Raw genomic sequence first — 19,947 nt, forward strand, 5'->3', positions numbered from 1 at the left:
CAAGGTAATTTCTGACAATGTATTTTTTGTCAACACCATTTGAGTTCAGTAATATTTCTTCTGGAATTCTGTCAGTGACATAACAGGAAGTTGCGATAAGTGGGAGAGACAGTGGCACCCTCAAGGGGGGACCAGGGGGACCACGGCCCCCCCAAAAAGTCATTGGCGCCCCCAACCAGAATGAGATTTTTTAAATATATATATATATTTTTTTATATTAGAATAATAGTATTAATATTTATTAATTAAAATGTACATTATCGAAGCACTATGTAAAAAAAATAACTTTTATAATGTGTTATGTAGAATACGTTCTCAACCCCTCCTATCTCGTTTAACCTGCGAAACCGCGACTAATATGCGCACGGCAGCCGCAGTACCACGCACGTGACGTCATGTTTGCTCCTGTTCAGTCAGCACGCATGAAAGGGGTTGGAGACGAAACTCACAAACTAGTAAGTAAAACCTGGTTTATTGTATGATAAAACTTATTGTATCAAACTCTAATACGGGTTGGTTAACTGCGATTAAGCTAGTCGCTAAGGCATTGGATTTGAAATTTTCTGCTGCTCATACTCGCATTTTGATCGATCACTATAACATGTTTGGTTAATACATTACTCCATCAGCTGGTCTTTAAATTGTAAGGATTTGCAGTTTTTGGCATCTATTACTATCATATTTTTTTATAGTCAAATATATATAGAACAATTAGCGAATTAGCATGTATCGATCAAACACTGAAAATATTAGTAAATTAAATCAGAAATTAAATCGTAAGACTAGTAATAACTTTATATGATCCCAGTAGTATTAATGGCAATGCCAAAACTCTTAACCATTAGATTAAGGCATAATACATTTTTTTAAATGTGCCACCCTAAGATTTGTACTGGCCCCTTTGTGCCACCCCATAAAAAAAATCCTGGGGGCGCCACTGGGGAGAGAGGGCTGTGGAAGTGTTGTAGGTTGTCTGGGATTGGAGGAGAGAACTAATTAGCTTGACTTTATCCCTACTGGGCCAGATGGTGCACAAGGCTTACCTACAGGCCTCTTTAAGCCTTAACCATGCTTTGGACGATTCGTCTTGTTTGGAGTAAAAGACAGATAGCTGTCCCTCACTACTGAGACCCGGCTGGACGTTTGGTGAGTAACAAAATAACAGTCTTAATTAGTCCTGCTTTGTCTTTGTAATGTACAAATATCCAATTAAGGCATCTAATTACATTTAACAGACTTTTCAATGTAGCAAATTACAGTATAATCAGCATCTTGATTCGCTAAGTGTTAAGATGGGGGCCAGTGTCAATAATTGTTAGCACTTGTGACAATGTTGTATTACAGTATTTAATATGAGCACAGAATTACTCGGACATTTATGCTACACCCATAATGTATTACATCTTTGTTGCATCTGTTGCATCAAATCAGTCTTTTTGCTTTTAGGTTGTTCGAATTTGTGAAAGACATTTTAAATGATACTCCACCCAAAAATGAAAAATCAGTCATCATTTACTCACCCTTAAGTTGTTCCAAAACTGTATACATTCCTTTGCTCTGTTGAACACAAAGAAAAATATTTAGAAAAATGTTAGCAGCTGATATTTCTGGGACATCATTGACTAGTAGAAAAAAATATTGTATAAAAAATTTGATATTTTGAAGAATTTTGGAAAGAATTCTTTTGGGGCACCTTTGACTGCCATTTTCATTTTTCCTAGTATGGTAGTCAATGATGTCCCAGTAATGTTGGTTGCCAACATTTTTCTAAATATCTTTCTTTGTGTTCAACGCAACAAAGACATTTATAAAGGTTTGAAACAACTGAGGAGGAGTAATTTATGACAGAATTTTCATTTTTGGGCGAACTATCCCTTTAATTAATACTGACATGTGTACCTAATGTTTATTTAGATTATTTGGAAGCTTATACATGAGTATACTTCAATAATGCATCATTTGTTTTAATTTTACCTGATACTTTTGCTTGATTTTAAAGATGTACTTATCGAAAAACATGTAACAAACATAATTGATATTGTTTTGTTTATGTAACATATTGTTACGTTTGGCAGATTCAAATGTTGGGTGTCATTATGAATGTCAGAACCTCCAAAGTAGCTGCGCTGGTGCTGCTGTCAGCGCATCTCCTGCATGCGTCTGCGCTGCCTGCAGCCTCCTCCTATGAGTTCAATGGCTACAGGATGCAGCAGTACAACTTACAACAGGACAAATATGGTAAAACACCTGGAGTATTCCCTTTTAATGCTTTGGTTATATATATTTTTCATATTTAAACAAAATTATGTAACCGAATGAAGAACAATTCAATAGAATATTTATCTATCTATCTATCTATCTATCTATCTATCTATCTATCTATCTATCTATCTATCTATCTATCTATCTATCTATCTATCTATCTATCTATCTATCTATCTATCTATCTATCTATCTATCTATCTATCTATCTATCTATCTATCTATCTATCTATCAGTGACTTATGCTCAATTTCTGATTTGGTAGAATATGAAAACCATTACCACTCTCCATCTCTTTTCAACCTTATTTGAATTACAGCTGTCCCAATATGAAATTGAAACACGAGTTTGTGACCTTTGACCCCCAGGTTGCCGTGGAGCTATTGTGGTAGCAGAAGCACGCTCGGCTGCGGACAACAGCCTCACTCGACGCTGTGTGATCATGAAACTGCCTGATTTCACTGAAGAGCACTACCTAGAAGCCAAAAAGCAGAACGCAGCCGCAATATTAATACTGCTCCCAAAAAACATCTCTGCAGTACCACAGGAGATAGTACAGGTCACTCATAAATCATTCCTAAAACGCATAAATCATTAACATTTCTATGCAGCAACCCTACAGATTGCAAATGCAAATATAAAAAACAAGTGTTATTTATTAAAAAATAGAGCAAACCTTAAAAAAGCTTATGTTGGGAAATGTAAAAAAAGTACTGTTTAGAGTTGTGTGGTCAAGCATTGCTTTTTTTCACAGAATGTTCTTTAGTGGAGGATGAATTTAAAATAGTAAATTAAAAAAATGACTTTAGCTGGGTTTGCACAGGCAGGGTCACAGTTGGGTTATTTGTAATCACCGATGGAAGCAGATTGCGCTAGAAACCTCTCAATTCCCCAACCTGGTTAGCTAAAGGTCAGAAATGAATTTCCCCACCATCTCTAGAGTTTCATGGCGACTGAGTCTCAGGTCCTGCAGAAGGAAACTCTGATGCCTGTGTATGTGGTCCCAGAGGATGAACAACTGCTCTGCATGTACGAGGAGGTCAATCATGCCGCAGCTACGAAATCTGCTTCTGCGTTAGTGAGAGGTGAGTGAATTTATAGAGTTAACTTACCAAAAATGAAGATTCTTTCACCATTTACTCACCCTCATGTCATTCCAAACCTGTACGACTTTCTTAATTCTGCAGAACACAAAAGAAGATATTTTGAAGAATGTTGTACCAAACAACATTGACCCCCATTGACATACATCGTATGGAGACAAAACCACTAAAACATTTCTCAAAATATCTTCTATTGTCTTCCAAAAAGACATGCATGTTTCTTTATTGTTGACTTTTTCTTTGTGCCTTTTTCCAGTTCTTCGTAGTATAATCACCACCACAGCCTTCCAAATATTAGTGAGTAACTCCCCCATCAAGCCTATAACTGATACCACCATCATCGCTTTAGAGGTGAGCGTGACTCCCCGCCACAAAAAGCAACTCTATTTTTTATTTGTGGTACATAGTTGGTCTATAATTAATCCTGCATGTCAGTCAAGTGGATTTATTGCTTCGTTTCAAGGGATTTCTTCCTGGAGCTGGAGAAGACCCGCCCACTATTGTCATCACAGCCCATTATGACACGTTTGGCCTTGCTCCTGTAAGTCACCCTCACACAGACGAAGCCTATTAAAGTATCTCTGTCGCAGTGTTTTAATACTATATGCTGAATCATTTTAATACACACTATTCCCTAACACGACACAGAATGATTCATGCAAGTTGCCAGTGAAGCGGTTCTATCTTTGTGGGAAGTGACCTTTTCAAACATCTATAACTTCAGTATAGCCGAAATGAACACCTCTCAAAGCACTATCAGTTAAAGGAATAGTTCACCAAAAATAAAAATTCTGTCATCATTTATTCATCTTTATGTCGTCTAAACCTGTAGGACGTTGTTTCTCCTGTGTGAAAATACAGAAAAGAAGATATCTTGAAAAATTTCAAGTCTAGTCAATGGGGGCCAATATGTTTGTTTAACAACATTCTTCAAAATATCTTTTGTGTTCTTCATACAGGTTTGGATGACGAGTACACGATGAAAGAATTGTTTATTTTTGAGTGAACTATTTCGTAAGCACCCTTAGTCAAAATGAGAGATGATGTCTCGGCTTCCCGTTCCCTAATGAATCAAGCACAATTATTTGAATCCCTCATCTCTTCACAGGTCATTAGATAGTTTTGCAATACATTTTTAACACTGACAAAATAATAATAACAGATAAAACCAAGAGTTGATTTCTTTTCTGTTCACATTCATATGTGTCTTAATGATTCATATGTGTCCTCTCTTATAGTGGCTGGCGTATGGTGCTGATTCTAATGGCAGTGGCGTCGCTTTGCTTCTTGAGCTGGTTCGACTTTTTCAGCGTCTCTACAGTGATCCGCGAAGCCAGCCTCCGTCAGTTCCTTTCTTTTTTTTCAGGCCTTTCTTTTTGTGATACACCACAACTATTACTTTGGCTATTTTGTCAATACTGAATATCATTAATCCATCATGTTCGATGTTAACTATTGTTGGCTATTGAAATCCTGTTGCATGTAGATATCACCTCCTGTTCACCCTGACTGGTGCTGGTAAATACAACTTCTTCGGCACCAAACGTTGGCTGGAAGAAAATATGGACCGTGCAGGTATGTGGAATTATTTTAGATGTCTCTTTTAACATTAGCCGCCAAACGGAAAATGTCATAAATAACAGTCATGAGCCTTCATAACAGACTGAAAGCATTTGATATTGGGATTTTATGCAGAATCCAGTCTTTTGCATGACAACGTGGCATTCGTTCTGTGTCTGGACTCCCTCGGTAATGGCGATGAGCTTTTCCTTCATGTTTCACGACCCCCTAAACCCGGAACCTCTCAGTTTAGCTTCGTTCAGGAGTTGGAGCAGGTTCGTCTTGATAACAATGTGAAAATCAGTCCTTTGAACCTCATCTGTGATAAATACCTGATGTGTTTCTGCTGTAGGTGATCTCCGGCAGGTTTCCCTGGGTGCGATTTGGAACCGTCCATAAGAAGATTAACCTGCAAGAGACCACCGTGGCCTGGGAGCACGAGCGCTTCGGGATGAAACGTATCCCAGGATTCACTCTGTCGCACATCGAGAACTCCAAATCGGAGCTAAGAGGGTCTATCCTGGACACCATGTGAGAAAAACAACCAAAATCAAATTGCTTTAGATCCCTTAACAAAAGGATTAAACGATTTTATATCATGTTATATCAGATATTAAAGGGGTCATATGGCGCGAATAGGTGTTTTGAAACCTGCCTGAAACGCCTCGTGTAACCACACCCCCACAAATCTACATCAGTTGGTGGTATGATTTTACTAAGACCGCCCAAATGTATATGCAAGTAAGGTGGGTGTACCTGTCAGTCCAATTGCTTTGGAGTAAGAGGCGTCACATTTCCGTCACACGCTTGCAGTATTCCACCAATCACTATGCACTGGTTAACTGGCCAATCATAGCGCACCTCGCTTTTCAGAGCCATGAGCTTTGTTAAAATTCCGCGCGTTTCAGAGAGGCGGGGCAAAGAGGAGATACAAACATGCACGGTATGTGGAAAATACAGCGTTTTTGAAACTTAAATCGTGTATACACATTGCATTACATCTAAAACAAACCATTCGTTTCAGCTGTGTCATATGACCCCTTTAAAGTAAAAGATGAAGATGATTTTTTTCATACTCGTTTTTCTTCTGAATGTAGGGAACATGTGGACATCATGAAGCTCAGACGGAACGTGGTTATTGTTGCAGAGTCCTTGGCAAGATTCATGTACAACCTTACAGACAAGGTGAGGCAAACATTAGAGTCTCAGTGATTTGAAACCGTCACACCAACCTTGAAAACACTCACACAAACCACTTTATTAATCCTGCCTTAAGGTACAGTATGTTCTGTCTTTATAATTCCTTTTCTGTCCCATTTCTTATCATTTGTGCTGCAATGATAATCTGCTCTTCTAAGGACATGCAGGTGTTTATGAACAGTTTGGTAATAATCATTTTCTTTTTCTTATTTTGTTGTTCATTTTAAGACACTTAGATTTACTGTGTTGGTATTGTAGTACCGTAGTACTTTGATTGAAGTCGTGGTAGAGCAATTACGTTTGGACACACTTGACTGAATTTAGATTTATCATCATCTTAAATATGTCATTTTCACCCTTATGCTTAAATGCTTAAAAGTAGTTTTATACACAAATAGATGTGGAAAGTATAACCAGAGTGTCCACCATTTACGGGAACTCCTTAAGTTATTAAGCAACTGTTCATTTTTTATGTTAATGATTATGTGTAGGATGTTCAGGACAGCCGTTTGTCTGCTTTGATGTTCATGATGACGTCTATTCCCAGAGCCGTTCAGCTGCTTGACAGAGAGCCAGAACACGTACTCCTGATTAACAGCCTGGAGCAAGAGTTTAGATATTATCTAAAGCAGGTCTATAGACACACGTTCCACCTAGACAGAAGGTACGCACGCACGCACGCACACACACACACACACTGTACATACAAGGAATTAAAATGGTTTATTTCTTGAAATAGTTCTAACTTCTTTCATTCAACTTTCATTTTCATCTTTATACACTTTCTGCAAAAAGGAAAAGTCTCACAAGCACTAAATATGGACAGATCACAGACTTTATTGTTTTTAGATACAGCTAATTGTAATATAAAAAGACTACCCATAAAGTTGACCATCACATTAACAGAAAACCTAAATAACATTATTTACCTTATTAATATGTAATTTTTAGAACACACCAGATATTTCAGATTCATTCATTCATCAATGCATTAATGCAGATAGATAGTTAAGACAAAAAACAGGGAATTATGAAATACATAGAATACACTAGCCAAATACACAGACATGTTAAATCTGCTATCTAAATTTTATAGGGATCCTGAAATCACATTCTTTGATCAAATGAGTCGGCCAATGATGATGTACAGGTGAGTCTTAAAATGGGTCGGTTTTGCAGCAAGGTTTGTTTTATAATTACAGTTTGCACAAACTGAATCCTGACTGAATTTCGTTTTACTTCAGTTTAATCACATGTAGGGTAAAACCTGCTGCCTTTGACCTGTTTTTGGGAGGCTGTATAGCTGGATACCTTGGAATAATCTATTACGCCATTCAGGTGCGAACACATTGCTTAATTTACTGCACATGTACTGAGACCTATGTTACAAGTTAAGATTACTTTCAATTGTTGCTGTAGCTCAGTTGGTAGAGCATTGAGTTAGCAGCTTATGGGTTTGTTTCCCTAGAAAAAAGGTACTGTAAAGGACCAGTTTGTAGTTTTTTGGAGGATCTATTGACAGGAATGCAATATAATATACATAACTATGTGTTCAGAGGTGTATAAAGACCTTACATAATGAAGCGTTATGTTTTTATACCTTAGAATGAGCTATTTCTATTTACATACACCACGGGTACCCTTGCATGGAATTTGCCTTGTTGTTTCTACAGTTGCCATAAACGGACAAATTGGTCTACAGAACACGGTTCGTAAATACGTTATCTCTTTCGGGAAAGAAGCGAAAACATGACGACATTTTAACCCTCTCTCAGCCTCCGTAGTGCTTCAAAAGAGAGGGGTGGAGTGAGCCGTTGGTTGCAATTCGCAACCTCACCGTTAGATGCCGCCAACAATTACACATGGCACCTTTAAATGCAAAGTTACTTTAGATCAGTGGTCACCAACCCTGCTCCCGGAGATCGACCGTCCTGCAGACTGCAGCTCCAACCCTGCTTCAGCACACCTGTCTGTAATTATCAAGCAAACCTAAACACCTTGATTAGATAATTCAGGTTTGTTTGATTGGGGTTAAAGCTGAAATCTTCAGGACGGTCGATCTCCAGGAGCAGGGTTGGTGACCACTGCTTTAGATAATAGACAAATGCATAAATGTAAGCAAGAACAGTAATCTGAAGGGTCTAACCCCTCACTCCCATGATCTGTGGTTTGCTTCTTTGTGATTTGTTTTTCGATTAATGTGCTTTGTTTTTAGAAATTTGGGCACGTCTACACAAAATTTAAAGCAACAATGAATGCCAAGCACCAATAAACTGTGGAAGACCAAACATCACACATCAAAGATCCAGTGCAACAAGCCGTCTACACCAACAACAATGGAAAGGAACATGTTTGTTTGTGTAATTTAAAGAGGTTTTCTTGTAAATTAGCATTACTGTCGTTTTTTTCTATCTTGAATTTCTTAAATAAAAATAAAAGATCACACCTCATCTGCAAATTCTGCCATCAAAAATCCTTGTGTCTAACTTCGTTGAATGTTCACACATTGATCAACAAAGTGAGACTGAATTCTACGATGAAGCATGAAAGTTTAATAAGTCTAGAGTAGAAACGGAATTCATGGGTAAATCATGAGCCACATTAAAAGACAACCTGATGCCAAAGAGAGAGGTGATGGACACACAGAGGCGGATAAATATGGTCACAGGGTCACGGATGTGTTGTGGTGTTTCCAAATGCCCCTAAAGAAGCCTCACTACACCTGCTGTACATCTGCTACTGTATATTATAGTTTATGCCATGTTTATCCAAAGTTTGTTATTTGTTCACACTTCATTTCAATACGTTATTTCCTTTTGAGTAGTTATTTACTCATAATATTAGGTGGAACTGGACATGAGATTGGTTTCATTTCATAAATTATGTATAAAATGCTTTTCCCTGTGGAACAATCAAGCTGTCCAGTTCATAATAGGTTCGCTGACTGCATTTTGATTTACTTGTGTTGGCACAGCAAAGGAGGATATTTGACAGTTACTGCGGGTTCTTGCCAAGTTCTCGGTTAAATGATGACCGTCTTGATTATCACTTATAAAGTCCTTTCTTTCACTTGACCTAGTAATGATTATTATTAGTAGATATTTTGAGAAATGCCTTAGTGGTTTTGTGTCCTTTTGGAACTCAACGAGGGCCAGTGTTGTTTGGTTACATCTTCTTTTGTGTTCTGCAGAAGAAAGAAAGTCATACATGAACATTGAAATTACATAACAGGGAGTTAATGATGACAGAATTTTCATTTTAAGGTGAACCATCCCTTTAAGTAATCTTTTTCATATCTTTTATAATGCTTTTCACAATACACGTTCTGAGCAGCTAACAAAAAATCATACATTACCATTCTTATTACATCTTAGAATCACTTATATTTTTGTCTGTAGACTTTTACACCCACATACACAATGTTGTACCGCAATGACATGAACAAAGGCTCCAATATTCAAAGATTTCAACTAGGGGTCTCTTAAAGTGATAGTTCCCCCAAAAATGTAAATTCAGTTATTCACCCTCTTGTCATTTCATACCTGTATAACTTTCTTTCTTCTGCAAAACACAAAAGAAGCCCCGTTGTTCAGTTACCAACATTCTTCTTTTGTGTTCTGCAATGATGTAAATGACAGAATTTTAATTTTTTGGTGAACTTTCTCTTTAAAGAAACTTGAGACAGGCATGCAGAGAAAATAGACAGAGTCTGTAACATCTAACAAACAGATCTCACGTCACCCGTTTAACCGTGGTCAAGCCACACTGAGCAAGAGCCACAAAAATCACACCGGATCAGAGCTGAATTATTGATTGTTGGCATTCTGTCTAGGGAGCGACGGGGGGTGGCAACCCGGGGCGGTTCGAACCTGATGAAAGAAGGATGCACAGGATCTCATTTCCATGCATCTCTTTCTGTCTTATCACTGAAGCGTGAAATATTAACATGTTGCCAATGCCAGAATCACATCAAGAATGTGCTTTGTGTACTATGTTTTCAAATGCCATTTGAGAAATGAAGTGCTATGGGCACCTGCTTCAGGAAAGAAAGTGATAAATGGAAAGATATCAGAGCTGATTGGATCGTATGGAGAGATAAGGGATTGAAAGATGAAGATACAGAATAGACAAAAGGAACTGTGACAGACAGCACTAAAGCAATGCTGTGGGTATGAGATGCGTGGTGAGACAGAGAGGGAGGGGGTGAGGTTAAGTTTTCTGTGAGGCAGGTATATTCAAGTTGTAGACAGACTCTTGGTGTATAGTTGAAGTTGAAATGGGTCCTCAACTACACTTCAGCAGTACCTACGCAGAAGAATTCAGTTACCCGGCTCGGGGAAAACCCACCCAGCCCAGACTGTCTTCTGCGTATCGTAGGAACAACCCTCATCCGCGGCCGGTAAGAACCGAACTTTAGAGCTGTTTTAGGGTTGATCTTTAATCGGACCAACATTATCATGGGATGGTTCTGTGCAGGTTTAAATCATTCAGTGATGTTTTACGAATTGTTTTGTGTAGTCGTGTGTGTGTTATACAGTATATCTTAGGATGTATCCACATTTACTGTCTAAGACATAATTGTAAAAACTCTTTTTTTGTTGTTGAAAGATTTCATGTGTAGTTTGCATCATTTCCGAGATATACGTTTGTAACCGCAAGGAAATTGACATTTTTGAAAATTAGTGATGACATGACTTTTTTTACTTCATGTGCATTAGCTTTGTGAACAATGCAATAATGCAAAATCTGTATTAGAAAGATATAGACTGTAAACAACAGGCAACATTTGTACCAAAACATGAATAATTCATCAGTCCAGAGCATTAGCCACCTGATTCTGCAAAACAACCCTACACGTGGGAGGCTTTGTACAAGTGGTTCTGGTTACACTGTGTTCTACTCTCACTGTGTTAGCAAAACAATCTAACCTCCACTGGATCAGTGTTACAGGCTATTAAGTGCCACTTAACGTTGGTATTGGCATTCTTTTGCCACCCAGGACTTCCTGATGCCAAGACAGCTTCAGACTGGATATGGATCCCGGAGGCACTATCAGACCACGACTCCTACTTCATTTTTACCTCCAGTCAGACACATATCAGTCCAGTTTCCAGGTACAAATACTTAAACAAACTACTGTTGTTATTGCAGGAAAAAAACAACATTAGGTTTGCATTACACAATAAAATTTTTACTAATAAAAATAAAACCATTACAACATTATATGTAGTGTGTTTTGGGCCTTATTTCAGTAGGATTTAATGGGGTTCTATTTGTTCCCACCCACCAAAGTACGTCCCATCAATAGAACTCTACACATTACCAGTAAAGACCACATACTATTAGTTTTCATTAAATACAATTCTCATCATAACCATTAAATCTATTTTAACTTATGTAATATTTTTATCTATAAAGTATTTTCCAGCATTTGATCCATCAAATCAGTGTGAATTCTTTCTCTAGTTTTATGCTATTGCTACGTATTCCTTGAATTGTTTTGTTTGGCAACAGCTCTGCTAATAAAATTGGACATAATAGAACAGATAAACTATATACATATACAGATACACTCAACTGCTACTTTTATCTCCTTGCTCTCCCTCTATTTTCTTGAAGATGTGCAGACAGGAGAGTCAATGCAGAGTTCTCAGAAAGACTCCAAAGCACGTGCCTCCACTGCAGTGTGCACACTGCCACCTGCTGGCTGGCATCTGAAACCACAGCGAACCGACATCCCACATTCATCCATTATAAACACTCAAGGGTAATACTTTTGCCATTGGTTGGTTTAAATTAAAATGGTCTTTATATAATACTACTTTACTGTGTATTTTAAGTCTTTTTTTGATAGAACTATGGAATATATTTAGCATATTTTCATTTCAGGTGACAAAATATTTTTGTCTACTTCAGGAAATACTTAGGCAAAGATCATATAAGATCTCAGTATGACCAAAAGATGGATGTCATGCCAGCTTTAAAAAATATAAAACATCAAGTTACTCATCATCACAGAAGATCACGCTCAAATTCCACACCTGACTGCAGGTATTTATTCCTAAAACCTCCAAAAAATCCGTAGACACCAGAGGAAAAAATTCGGAGCATGACTGTGTGTTAATGGATCTCAATGGCTGTGATTATAGGATACTTTTTTAAAAATAAAGATGTTTTGGTTTGCAGTAAAGGACACAGCTGCTTCCAAGTGGTGAAACCCTATAAAGTTGGACACTATATAATCCACCCGGAGTTCTTGTCAGAAGGAATGTGCTACTGAAAGCCACAGTGGGCATTTCCTTTATTGGTTACAGCTGTATTCACGATACGAGTTACGTGTTGTTCCTGTCTTGTAAATTATACATTTCTAACTATATTTTAATGACTGCAGAATTTGTATTATTGGCTGTAAATAACCTGTAATTAAAAGTTTTGGGTGTCATTATTTAATCTATCTATTAGTTTTGTACACAAAAATACAATTGTTTGTACATATTAGTTTTTCCTTTACATAATTATGTATATTATGAAAATGTTAATTTATGAATTTGTCGTCACCGTACATTAGCTGTAGTTGCTATGGTATTTTAGTATTTGGTATTTTAGCTGTTTAACAACAACCAGAAGAAAGAGTCGCAAACCTTCCTGAAATCCTTGCGCGTTCCCTTTCAAAGCGCGAAAAACTCCATTTCCCAGAGTTCCGCAGTCTAAGTCTGTGTGGAAACTCCTCCCATTACAAGAGAGAGTTCAGCGTCTTGGATTGTAGAGACAGAGTATGTCAACACACACTATTAAATCAAGATTACTCGAGCTGGTAAGTCTTTTATCTCGTCTAACTAAAATATTTAAAGATTTAAACAGCCGATTTGTGGTCATTTTAGGCTACCCCAGTTAAACCCTGCGTTCCTTTACACTAACGTTAGTCTTTCCCTCTGTTGATAGATCAGACCACTCCGTGCTGTCTCGTGTTTCATGTGATAAATTACTAAACTCTTTTATATTGTTTCATAATCATGTGTTCCTTTACCTCCCAAAACTAAGTTGCCTTAGGCTTAGAGTAGACCAATCGTTTATTGACGCTAACTTAACTTGTATGGCTTCACACTTTGATCGATCAATACAATATCTTTGTGTCAATGGTGTCTACATGTTTCAAAACAAACAGCACGCAAGTTTTTCATTGCTGTGTCTATTTTAGTACAACTTCTGTCATCCAAGCTGATGTTTAAACTATCTGACCTATTTTTCTGACCATATTTGTACTCTTGTGCTCTTTGAGCCCCTATCTAGTAAACACTACGGGTGCGAAAAGACCTAGAAGCCTTTTTCTTTTAGTCACATGTTCTGGATCAGCGAAAATGTCGTTTACTCGTGAACACGATTGCTTTATCTCTCCAAACATTGTAGTATTAAACAAACGTCTACTACTGCGGTTGTTTTACGTTAGTATGAAAATGCATTTAAATGTGAATTTGCATGGCAAAGTGCCCTTGATATGCTTCCCTTTGCTGTCCAGTGTTCACAGTTTTATGCATGACTATTGCTTAACTTTTCAAGGGCCTCTTTTATGCAAGAACAAATGTCGTGGTGAAGTCATATGAATCTATAACTTAAATTTATCGGGCAGCTGTACCGGATAACTGTGCTTTACAAAGTATAAAAACAGAATAAGAGGGATCCTGTGCAACTGCAGTTCTGCTTTAGACTTCTTCTTTAGTAGTAAGCATAATACACTGACTGCTTTTTATTTAGTCTGTCTGAAGGCATTTTGCCACTTTCAAAGTTTTGCAGGTGGTCTTGTGTTTTTCTCTGGAACATTTAGTCCGCACAGTGCCACACTGAGAAACTTGGCAGCATGCAGGAACTGGTTTTGTTAACACCTTTACACCCTTGCAGACCAATTCAGAGCGATAACAAAGCTGGATGCATTCAGATAAATAATGCATGAGAAGTAAATGCTTATTTGTACTTGACTAACATTTCCTGGCACTTTTCCCTCCCCAGGTGCATAAAGGATAATGCCAAGGAAGAGGCCACAGTGAGAGAAAACATGGATATAAGACTCAACTTTACTTGTGTTTAGCAAAAAATCCTCTGTGGGTGTTTTGCAAAGGTCAGCTAACCAATTACATTTTACCTTCATTCATCCATTTTAATAATAAAACAGAATCTCGTACTACTGTAACTGAAGTTGAGAATAAAAAAGCAAGATGTACCAAGTAGTCCCAGGAGGAGCCGGGGGAACAATTACCGATGGCGTGCCCATTAAAAAGATGGACAAAGACAGTCGCCCTCTAGTGGGGGCTGGAGTTATTGGGGTAATTCTGGTTATTGCGGCTGTGACCGCATGGTGTTATTATATCGCCTCCCTTCGTAAAGCCGACTTACTGAAGACGGAATTACTCGATCTGAATAAGGATGGATTTCTTATTCGCAACCAGGCTGGTGGGATTGTGCTGAAGATGGGATTCAGGTCAGTCTGCACGATGTCTAAAGTATATGTCAGAATGATGATGACAACTGCGAGACCCATTGACTTGCACTGGTTTTGTGTCCTTACGTTAGAAGTCAATGGGTATCGCTGTTGTTCGGTTACCAACATTTTTTTAGAATATCTTCTTTTGTGTTCTGTGGAAGAAAGAAAGTCATACAGGTTTGAAATGACAAGAGAATGAGTAAATGATGACAGAATTTTCATTTTTGGGTGAACTATCCATTTAAGGGTTTGGAACAACATTTTGTTGGGTCTGTACAGTTTATTGTAACAATAATACATACATTTATTTCAACGTTTGATTTTAAGGACCTTTTTGTATGTCCAATGCCATTTGTTCTCAAATCTGAGTCCTGATTTAAAACTATGCAATGATAACTTGGTTTAGTAGTAATAGTCTCTCTATTTCTTCTTATAGCGTTTTTTTGATCTGTTTATGATCTGCTTTCTTCAGGTCCGGCACACTTGATCTTGACTCCTGTTCTAAGGAGGGAGTGATCCTACGTTGCTCTCGCTCATTTGCCGGAAAGGTCAACTTCTTCATCATGACCGTGAAACCAAAAGAGACCGTGATGTGTTATCGTGTGCGCTGGGAGGAGCTAGAATCCGATCGCCCCGTGGAACATGCCATGTCCTACAATGAATCACATTGGTACGGTGGTGCTGAGACTGCAGTTCAACATTGGCCAATTGCCATCTCAGGACAGCAGGCACCCAAACCTTTTGTCACCAGCGACGTGTACTCCAATCGCAACGACTTCGGCGGCATTCTGGAGCGCTACTGGCTCTCCTCCAATGCTACGGCCATTAAGATCAACGACTCTGTGCCCTTCCATCTGGGTTGGAATGATACAGAGAAAACCATGTACTTCCAGGCACGATATCAAGACAGTCCATATAAACCTGCACCTGGCCGGCCTCCGTACGCTGAACTGAGCTACCGAGTCTGCGTGGGCCCGGATGTGACCTCCATCCACAAAGTCATGGTTCGCAGATACTTCCCCAAACCGAACAAAGTGCCTGCTAAAGAAATGTTCAGGCACCCTATATGGTCCACGTGGGCTTTACATAAAACCAACATCAGCCAAGAAAAGCTTTTGAGTTATGCGGAGAATATCCGCAAGCACGGTTTTAACTGTAGCCACCTTGAACTTGATGATCGCTACACTAAACAATATGGAGAGTTTGAGTTTGACCAACAGAAATTTCCAAACGCTTCTGCCATGTTTCAAAAGCTCAAAGCAGACGGCTTGTTGATATCTTTGTGGACACACCCTTTTGTGAATTACGATTCGTCGAATTTCGGACAATGCGTAGAGAAAGGCCTGCTCGTAATGGAGCCAACAGGTCAACTTCCTGCACTTGTTAAGTGGTGGAACGGCATCGGAGGAATTCTCGACTTCACCAATCCTGATGCTCGAAACTGGTTTTTGTCGCAGCTACGTTCCTTACGCTCCAAATATGGGGTTTCCTCCTTCAAGCTGGATGCCGGCGAGACCAACTACCTCCCTTGGCAGTTCAGAACCCGAGCCCACCTCCCCGACCCCAGCACGTTTACGCGACGGTACACGGAGATGGCAATCCCCTTCAACGAGCGTGCCGAGCTTCGATCCGGCTACGGCTCTCAGAACATCTCTTGTTTTTTCCGTCTCAATGACCGGGACTCCGTTTGGGGCTACGAGCTGGGTCTAAAGTCCCTGATCCCGACTGTTCTCACCATCAGCATCCTAGGTTACCAGTTCATCCTGCCCGACATGATCGGAGGCAACGCCTATCCGAACCGTACCGATGGGAATGGTAGACTGCCAGACCGTGAGCTCTACATCCGTTGGCTGGAGCTGTCTGCTTTCATGCCCTCCATGCAGTTTTCCATCCCTCCATGGGAGTATGATGAAGAGGTGGTGGCTATTGCTCAAAAGTTCACAGAGCTGCACGAGACGCTGGTGGCACCGAGGGTTATCGAGCTGGCTGGAGAAGTTCTGGACACCGGAGATCCCATAATTCGCCCGTTGTGGTGGATTGCCACCAGCGATGAGACTGCGTATCGAGTTGACTCGCAATTTCTGATAGGAGATGATTTGATGGTGGCGCCGGTTCTGGAACCTGGCAAGCAGGAAAGAGATATCTACCTGCCGGCCGGACGCTGGAAAAGTTACAAAGGAGAACGATACGATAACAAAGAGCCGATACATCTGACGGACTATCCGGTGGATCTCGACGAACTTGCGTATTTCGAATGGGTTCAATAAGACTTTGGAGGGGAGCGTCTTGTGTTTAGTGCATGTCTTCCATTTTAAGCTTGATGATGCTTTGTTTCAGGGGTTTTCCTGACATTTCCTGCCACTGGTCAGGTAAACTGACTATATGGTTAGGTGACGGATGTGTTGAATTGCTGTGACAGGCAATTTTGCACAATGGACGTTTAATGTTCCTCATGTTCTCTCTTCTGCTTTTTTAAAAAGGGAAATTTGATCATTACTGTATATACTGTAAGCCTTCGTGTCTTACTAGGTGATAAATGCTGTCTAATGTTCTCTGTAGAGCTACTTGATGTCTATGGAATGTATGAATTTGCAAATACGTTTAAAATATAAATGTACAGCTTTTTTGCTTTTTATCAATAACCATATGCAGTGCAGTTAAGGTTCATCCAAAAAAAAAACAATTCTGTCACCATTTATTTACCCTTATGTTGTTCAAAACCTGTATATGACTCTTTTGTTTGTGGAACACAAAAGACAATATTTTGAGAAATGTCTTAGTGGTTTTGTGTTCATACAATGGAATTCAACGGGGCCCCAAATTGTTTGGTAACCAACTTTAAAATATCTTCTTTTGTGTTCTGTGGAAGAAAGAATGTCATTCAGGTTTGAAATGACACAAGGGTGAAAAAAAATATATATATATATATATATATATGTATATATGAGGAATTTTCATTTTAAAGAATTGAAGAAATTAAAAATTTTCATTTTTGGGTGAACTATCCCTTTAAGTTAGACAGTGCATGCGGCAAAATCGAGCATTATTATCAGCATGATCCTGACATTATCAGATTTAATGTCTGCTTTGGAAATGCCCAAAGTCTTTTTTGTAACTCCACTGCTGTACTTTTTCATCATACAGTGCCAAAAAACATCACCCAGAGGCCTTGTTTCAAGCATTACTGCCACATTTCTTGTCCCATGTAAACCCGTATTTGTTTTGTATTAATCTCATCTTGATTGTTTTGCTTTGCTGCATAATTTTTGTGGGTTTCGCAGTGATGGCACAACAGTAACAGCTCGGTCAGGTAATCTTTATCAGATTAATTTTTTGCTGTGTAAGGGGTCACCTTTTTGTGTCGTTTAACGCCCTTCCAGCTCGCCACCAATCGACTCGCACCGCGAGCTTTCTCTAATCTACGACCTTCGAGTTTATTTTTAGCTCTTCCCACACAACTGCGAAAGTGCACTCATCCACTCCGTAACAGTGACTGGATCTGTCACACAATGTGTCTTTTCTGAAAGCAGCTTTACAAAGATGTGTGCCAACTATTATCCAACACATGGGTACCTCAAATAACAGTTTGTGGTGTGTTGCTTTGTGGTATTTTACTAACTTGTGAATAAAAAGCTTGTGACTGCACAGAAAACTTGAGGAGAAAAATGCTAACTGACTTTTTGTTTTTTGGTCAAAATGTTTTAATTCCTATCATGTATTAGTGGCTTTAAGAATGTCTGGCATTATGTAAAATGTTTGGGACTAATATATTTCTGTTTAAATTTCAAGACTAATGCTAGACAACAAAACTATTTATTGCATACAATTTTGTTAAAGGGGTCATATGACACGGCTAAAACGAATATTATGGTTTGTTTTAGATGTAATGCAATGTGTATACACGATTTAAGGTTTAAAAACGCTGTATTTTCCACATACCGTGCATGTTTGTATCTCCTCTTTGCTCCGCCTCTCTGAAACGCGCAGATTTTTAACAAAGCTCATTGCTCTGAAAAGCGAGGTGCTCTATGATTGGCCAGTTAACCAGTGCGTAGTGATTGGTTGAATACTGTAAGCTTGTGACTGAAATGTGACTCCTCTTACCATATTTGGAACATCAGTTTCCATTGCAATTGTACTGACAGGTACGTCCACCTTACTTGCGTACACATTTGTGCGGTCTTAGTCAAATCATACCACTAACTGACGTAGATTTGTGGGGGTGTGGTTACACGAGGCGTTTCAGGCAGTTCTGGGTGAGCATTCGCTTTTAGATAGAATGCATCTTTTGTTCCGACACTTTCATTTTTGCAATTGTACGTGTCTAATACATGCATGGGCAACTTATAACACACCAAATACACAGAAAAACACGTATTCGCGCCGTATGACCCCTTTAAAGGTTTAATCCAGCGCTCAGGTGTCTTTGAGTTCTAGCATCTTTGTGAAAAATGACTGGACAGTATTTAAATTTGTTTGTATGCCTTGGTAGACCATATGCAAAATGCAATAATAGTCTTAAGAGAGTGTATGAAAAGTAATAAAATTGTGTTGTTCTCCAGAGCACCAGACGGGGGCAGTGCTCACCTGCTTTTCAAGTCCTCCACCCCAAGCTTGTGAAGTGTTAGCATGGCACAAAATAACCCTGTATGTAGTTTTATTTCAGTCTGGCGAAGTATAATTAGCCTGATATTGAAGTGAAATGGTACCATTAAACTTTTTGACCTTGGTGAAGAATGATGAGTTATTAATTGTACTTCTTTCCTCTGCATTAATTGTCCCACCACTCATTAGCAACAGACTGTATCTTCAGTGCTTGAATGAGGCCACCCACTCACTATTTAATTCACTATTTTCCTCTTTGATAGACTCGCTGGACTTGAGCGGCACGTGTATTTTGGCACTGATGCGTGTTGCGAATTTTGCCTGCGTGTTTGAGCGGTTATTGGTTTAGTTTCTTTTGCTTGATGCAGCCAAACTCAAATGTAAGTGTCAGTATTGATTTACACAATATGTTACTAATTTGTGGGTTGTAGATGAAAAGTTAAAGCTGTGAACCTAAAAGGTTTTACCACAGTTGGAAGAAGTTTAGGTTCTTGTGTTGTGCCAAAGAACACACCCACGGTAAAATAATAATAATATAATCAATAATATATTCCCAATTAATATACTCTTTTACAATAAAAACTGCTTGGCTGTATCAAACTCACGGTTTTGTAAATATGGACATTTTGTATGATAATAAAAAGGGATAGTTCATCCTTTCATTACCAAGAATGTTGGTAACCGTACCCGTTGACTTATATTGACAAAAACCAAGTCAATGGGTACTGCCGTTGTTCGGTT

At 38.9% G+C, this 19,947-nt stretch overlaps 3 protein-coding genes across 4 annotated transcripts; all 3 read left to right on the plus strand.

Annotated features, from left to right (window-relative positions):
* The first annotated feature begins 1,041 nt into the window (after positions 1-1,041).
* On the plus strand, positions 1,042-8,583 carry zgc:109965 (Nicalin-1-like). 2 transcript variants are annotated; one of them, XM_057360756.1, is made up of 16 exons: positions 1,042-1,146; positions 2,076-2,238; positions 2,631-2,821; positions 3,203-3,347; positions 3,622-3,716; positions 3,829-3,906; positions 4,604-4,707; positions 4,852-4,940; positions 5,061-5,200; positions 5,278-5,456; positions 6,023-6,110; positions 6,284-6,310; positions 6,617-6,789; positions 7,222-7,275; positions 7,370-7,463; positions 8,341-8,583. In XM_057360756.1, exons 2-16 carry the CDS (start codon positions 2,082-2,084, stop codon positions 8,395-8,397), a joined length of 1,671 nt encoding a protein of 556 aa, XP_057216739.1. In that variant the 5' UTR covers positions 1,042-1,146; positions 2,076-2,081; the 3' UTR covers positions 8,398-8,583. The 2 variants fall into 2 exon arrangements, with proteins under 2 accessions (XP_057216739.1, XP_057216740.1); XM_057360757.1 differs by having other exon boundaries at positions 6,293-6,310.
* A 1,818-nt stretch (positions 8,584-10,401) lies between these two features.
* Positions 10,402-12,405, plus strand: LOC130569863 (uncharacterized). Its single transcript, XM_057359761.1, has 5 exons — positions 10,402-10,524; positions 11,125-11,239; positions 11,745-11,892; positions 12,042-12,176; positions 12,312-12,405. The coding sequence occupies exons 1-5, from the start codon at positions 10,402-10,404 to the stop codon at positions 12,403-12,405; spliced, it is 615 nt and encodes a 204-aa protein (XP_057215744.1).
* Positions 12,406-12,844: 439 nt separating this feature from the next.
* Positions 12,845-19,330, plus strand: myorg (myogenesis regulating glycosidase (putative)). The gene is made up of 3 exons (XM_057360991.1): positions 12,845-12,939; positions 14,130-14,598; positions 15,074-19,330. Exons 2-3 carry the CDS (start codon positions 14,336-14,338, stop codon positions 16,866-16,868), a joined length of 2,058 nt encoding a protein of 685 aa, XP_057216974.1. The 5' UTR covers positions 12,845-12,939; positions 14,130-14,335; the 3' UTR covers positions 16,869-19,330.
* The last annotated feature ends 617 nt before the right edge of the window (positions 19,331-19,947 follow it).

Source organism: Triplophysa rosa, linkage group LG19 (genome assembly GCF_024868665.1).
Source record: "Triplophysa rosa linkage group LG19, Trosa_1v2, whole genome shotgun sequence".
Classification (NCBI taxonomy): Eukaryota; Metazoa; Chordata; class Actinopteri; order Cypriniformes; family Nemacheilidae; genus Triplophysa; species Triplophysa rosa.

Coding starts and splice junctions, on each gene's coding strand:
- zgc:109965 (XM_057360756.1), top strand. CDS start 2,082: ATGTTGGGTGTCATTATGAATGTCAGAACCTCCAAAGTAGCTGCGCTG. Junction 6,311..6,616: donor AGGTGTTTATGAACAGTTTG/GTAATAATCATT, acceptor GATTATGTGTAG/GATGTTCAGGACAGCCGTTT. Junction 7,276..7,369: donor CGGCCAATGATGATGTACAG/GTGAGTCTTAAA, acceptor GTTTTACTTCAG/TTTAATCACATGTAGGGTAA.
- myorg (XM_057360991.1), top strand. CDS start 14,336: ATGTACCAAGTAGTCCCAGGAGGAGCCGGGGGAACAATTACCGATGGC. Junction 14,599..15,073: donor GTGCTGAAGATGGGATTCAG/GTCAGTCTGCAC, acceptor TGCTTTCTTCAG/GTCCGGCACACTTGATCTTG.
- LOC130569863 (XM_057359761.1), top strand. CDS start 10,402: ATGGGTCCTCAACTACACTTCAGCAGTACCTACGCAGAAGAATTCAGT. Junction 10,525..11,124: donor ACAACCCTCATCCGCGGCCG/GTAAGAACCGAA, acceptor TTTGCCACCCAG/GACTTCCTGATGCCAAGACA. Junction 12,177..12,311: donor AATTCCACACCTGACTGCAG/GTATTTATTCCT, acceptor TTTGGTTTGCAG/TAAAGGACACAGCTGCTTCC.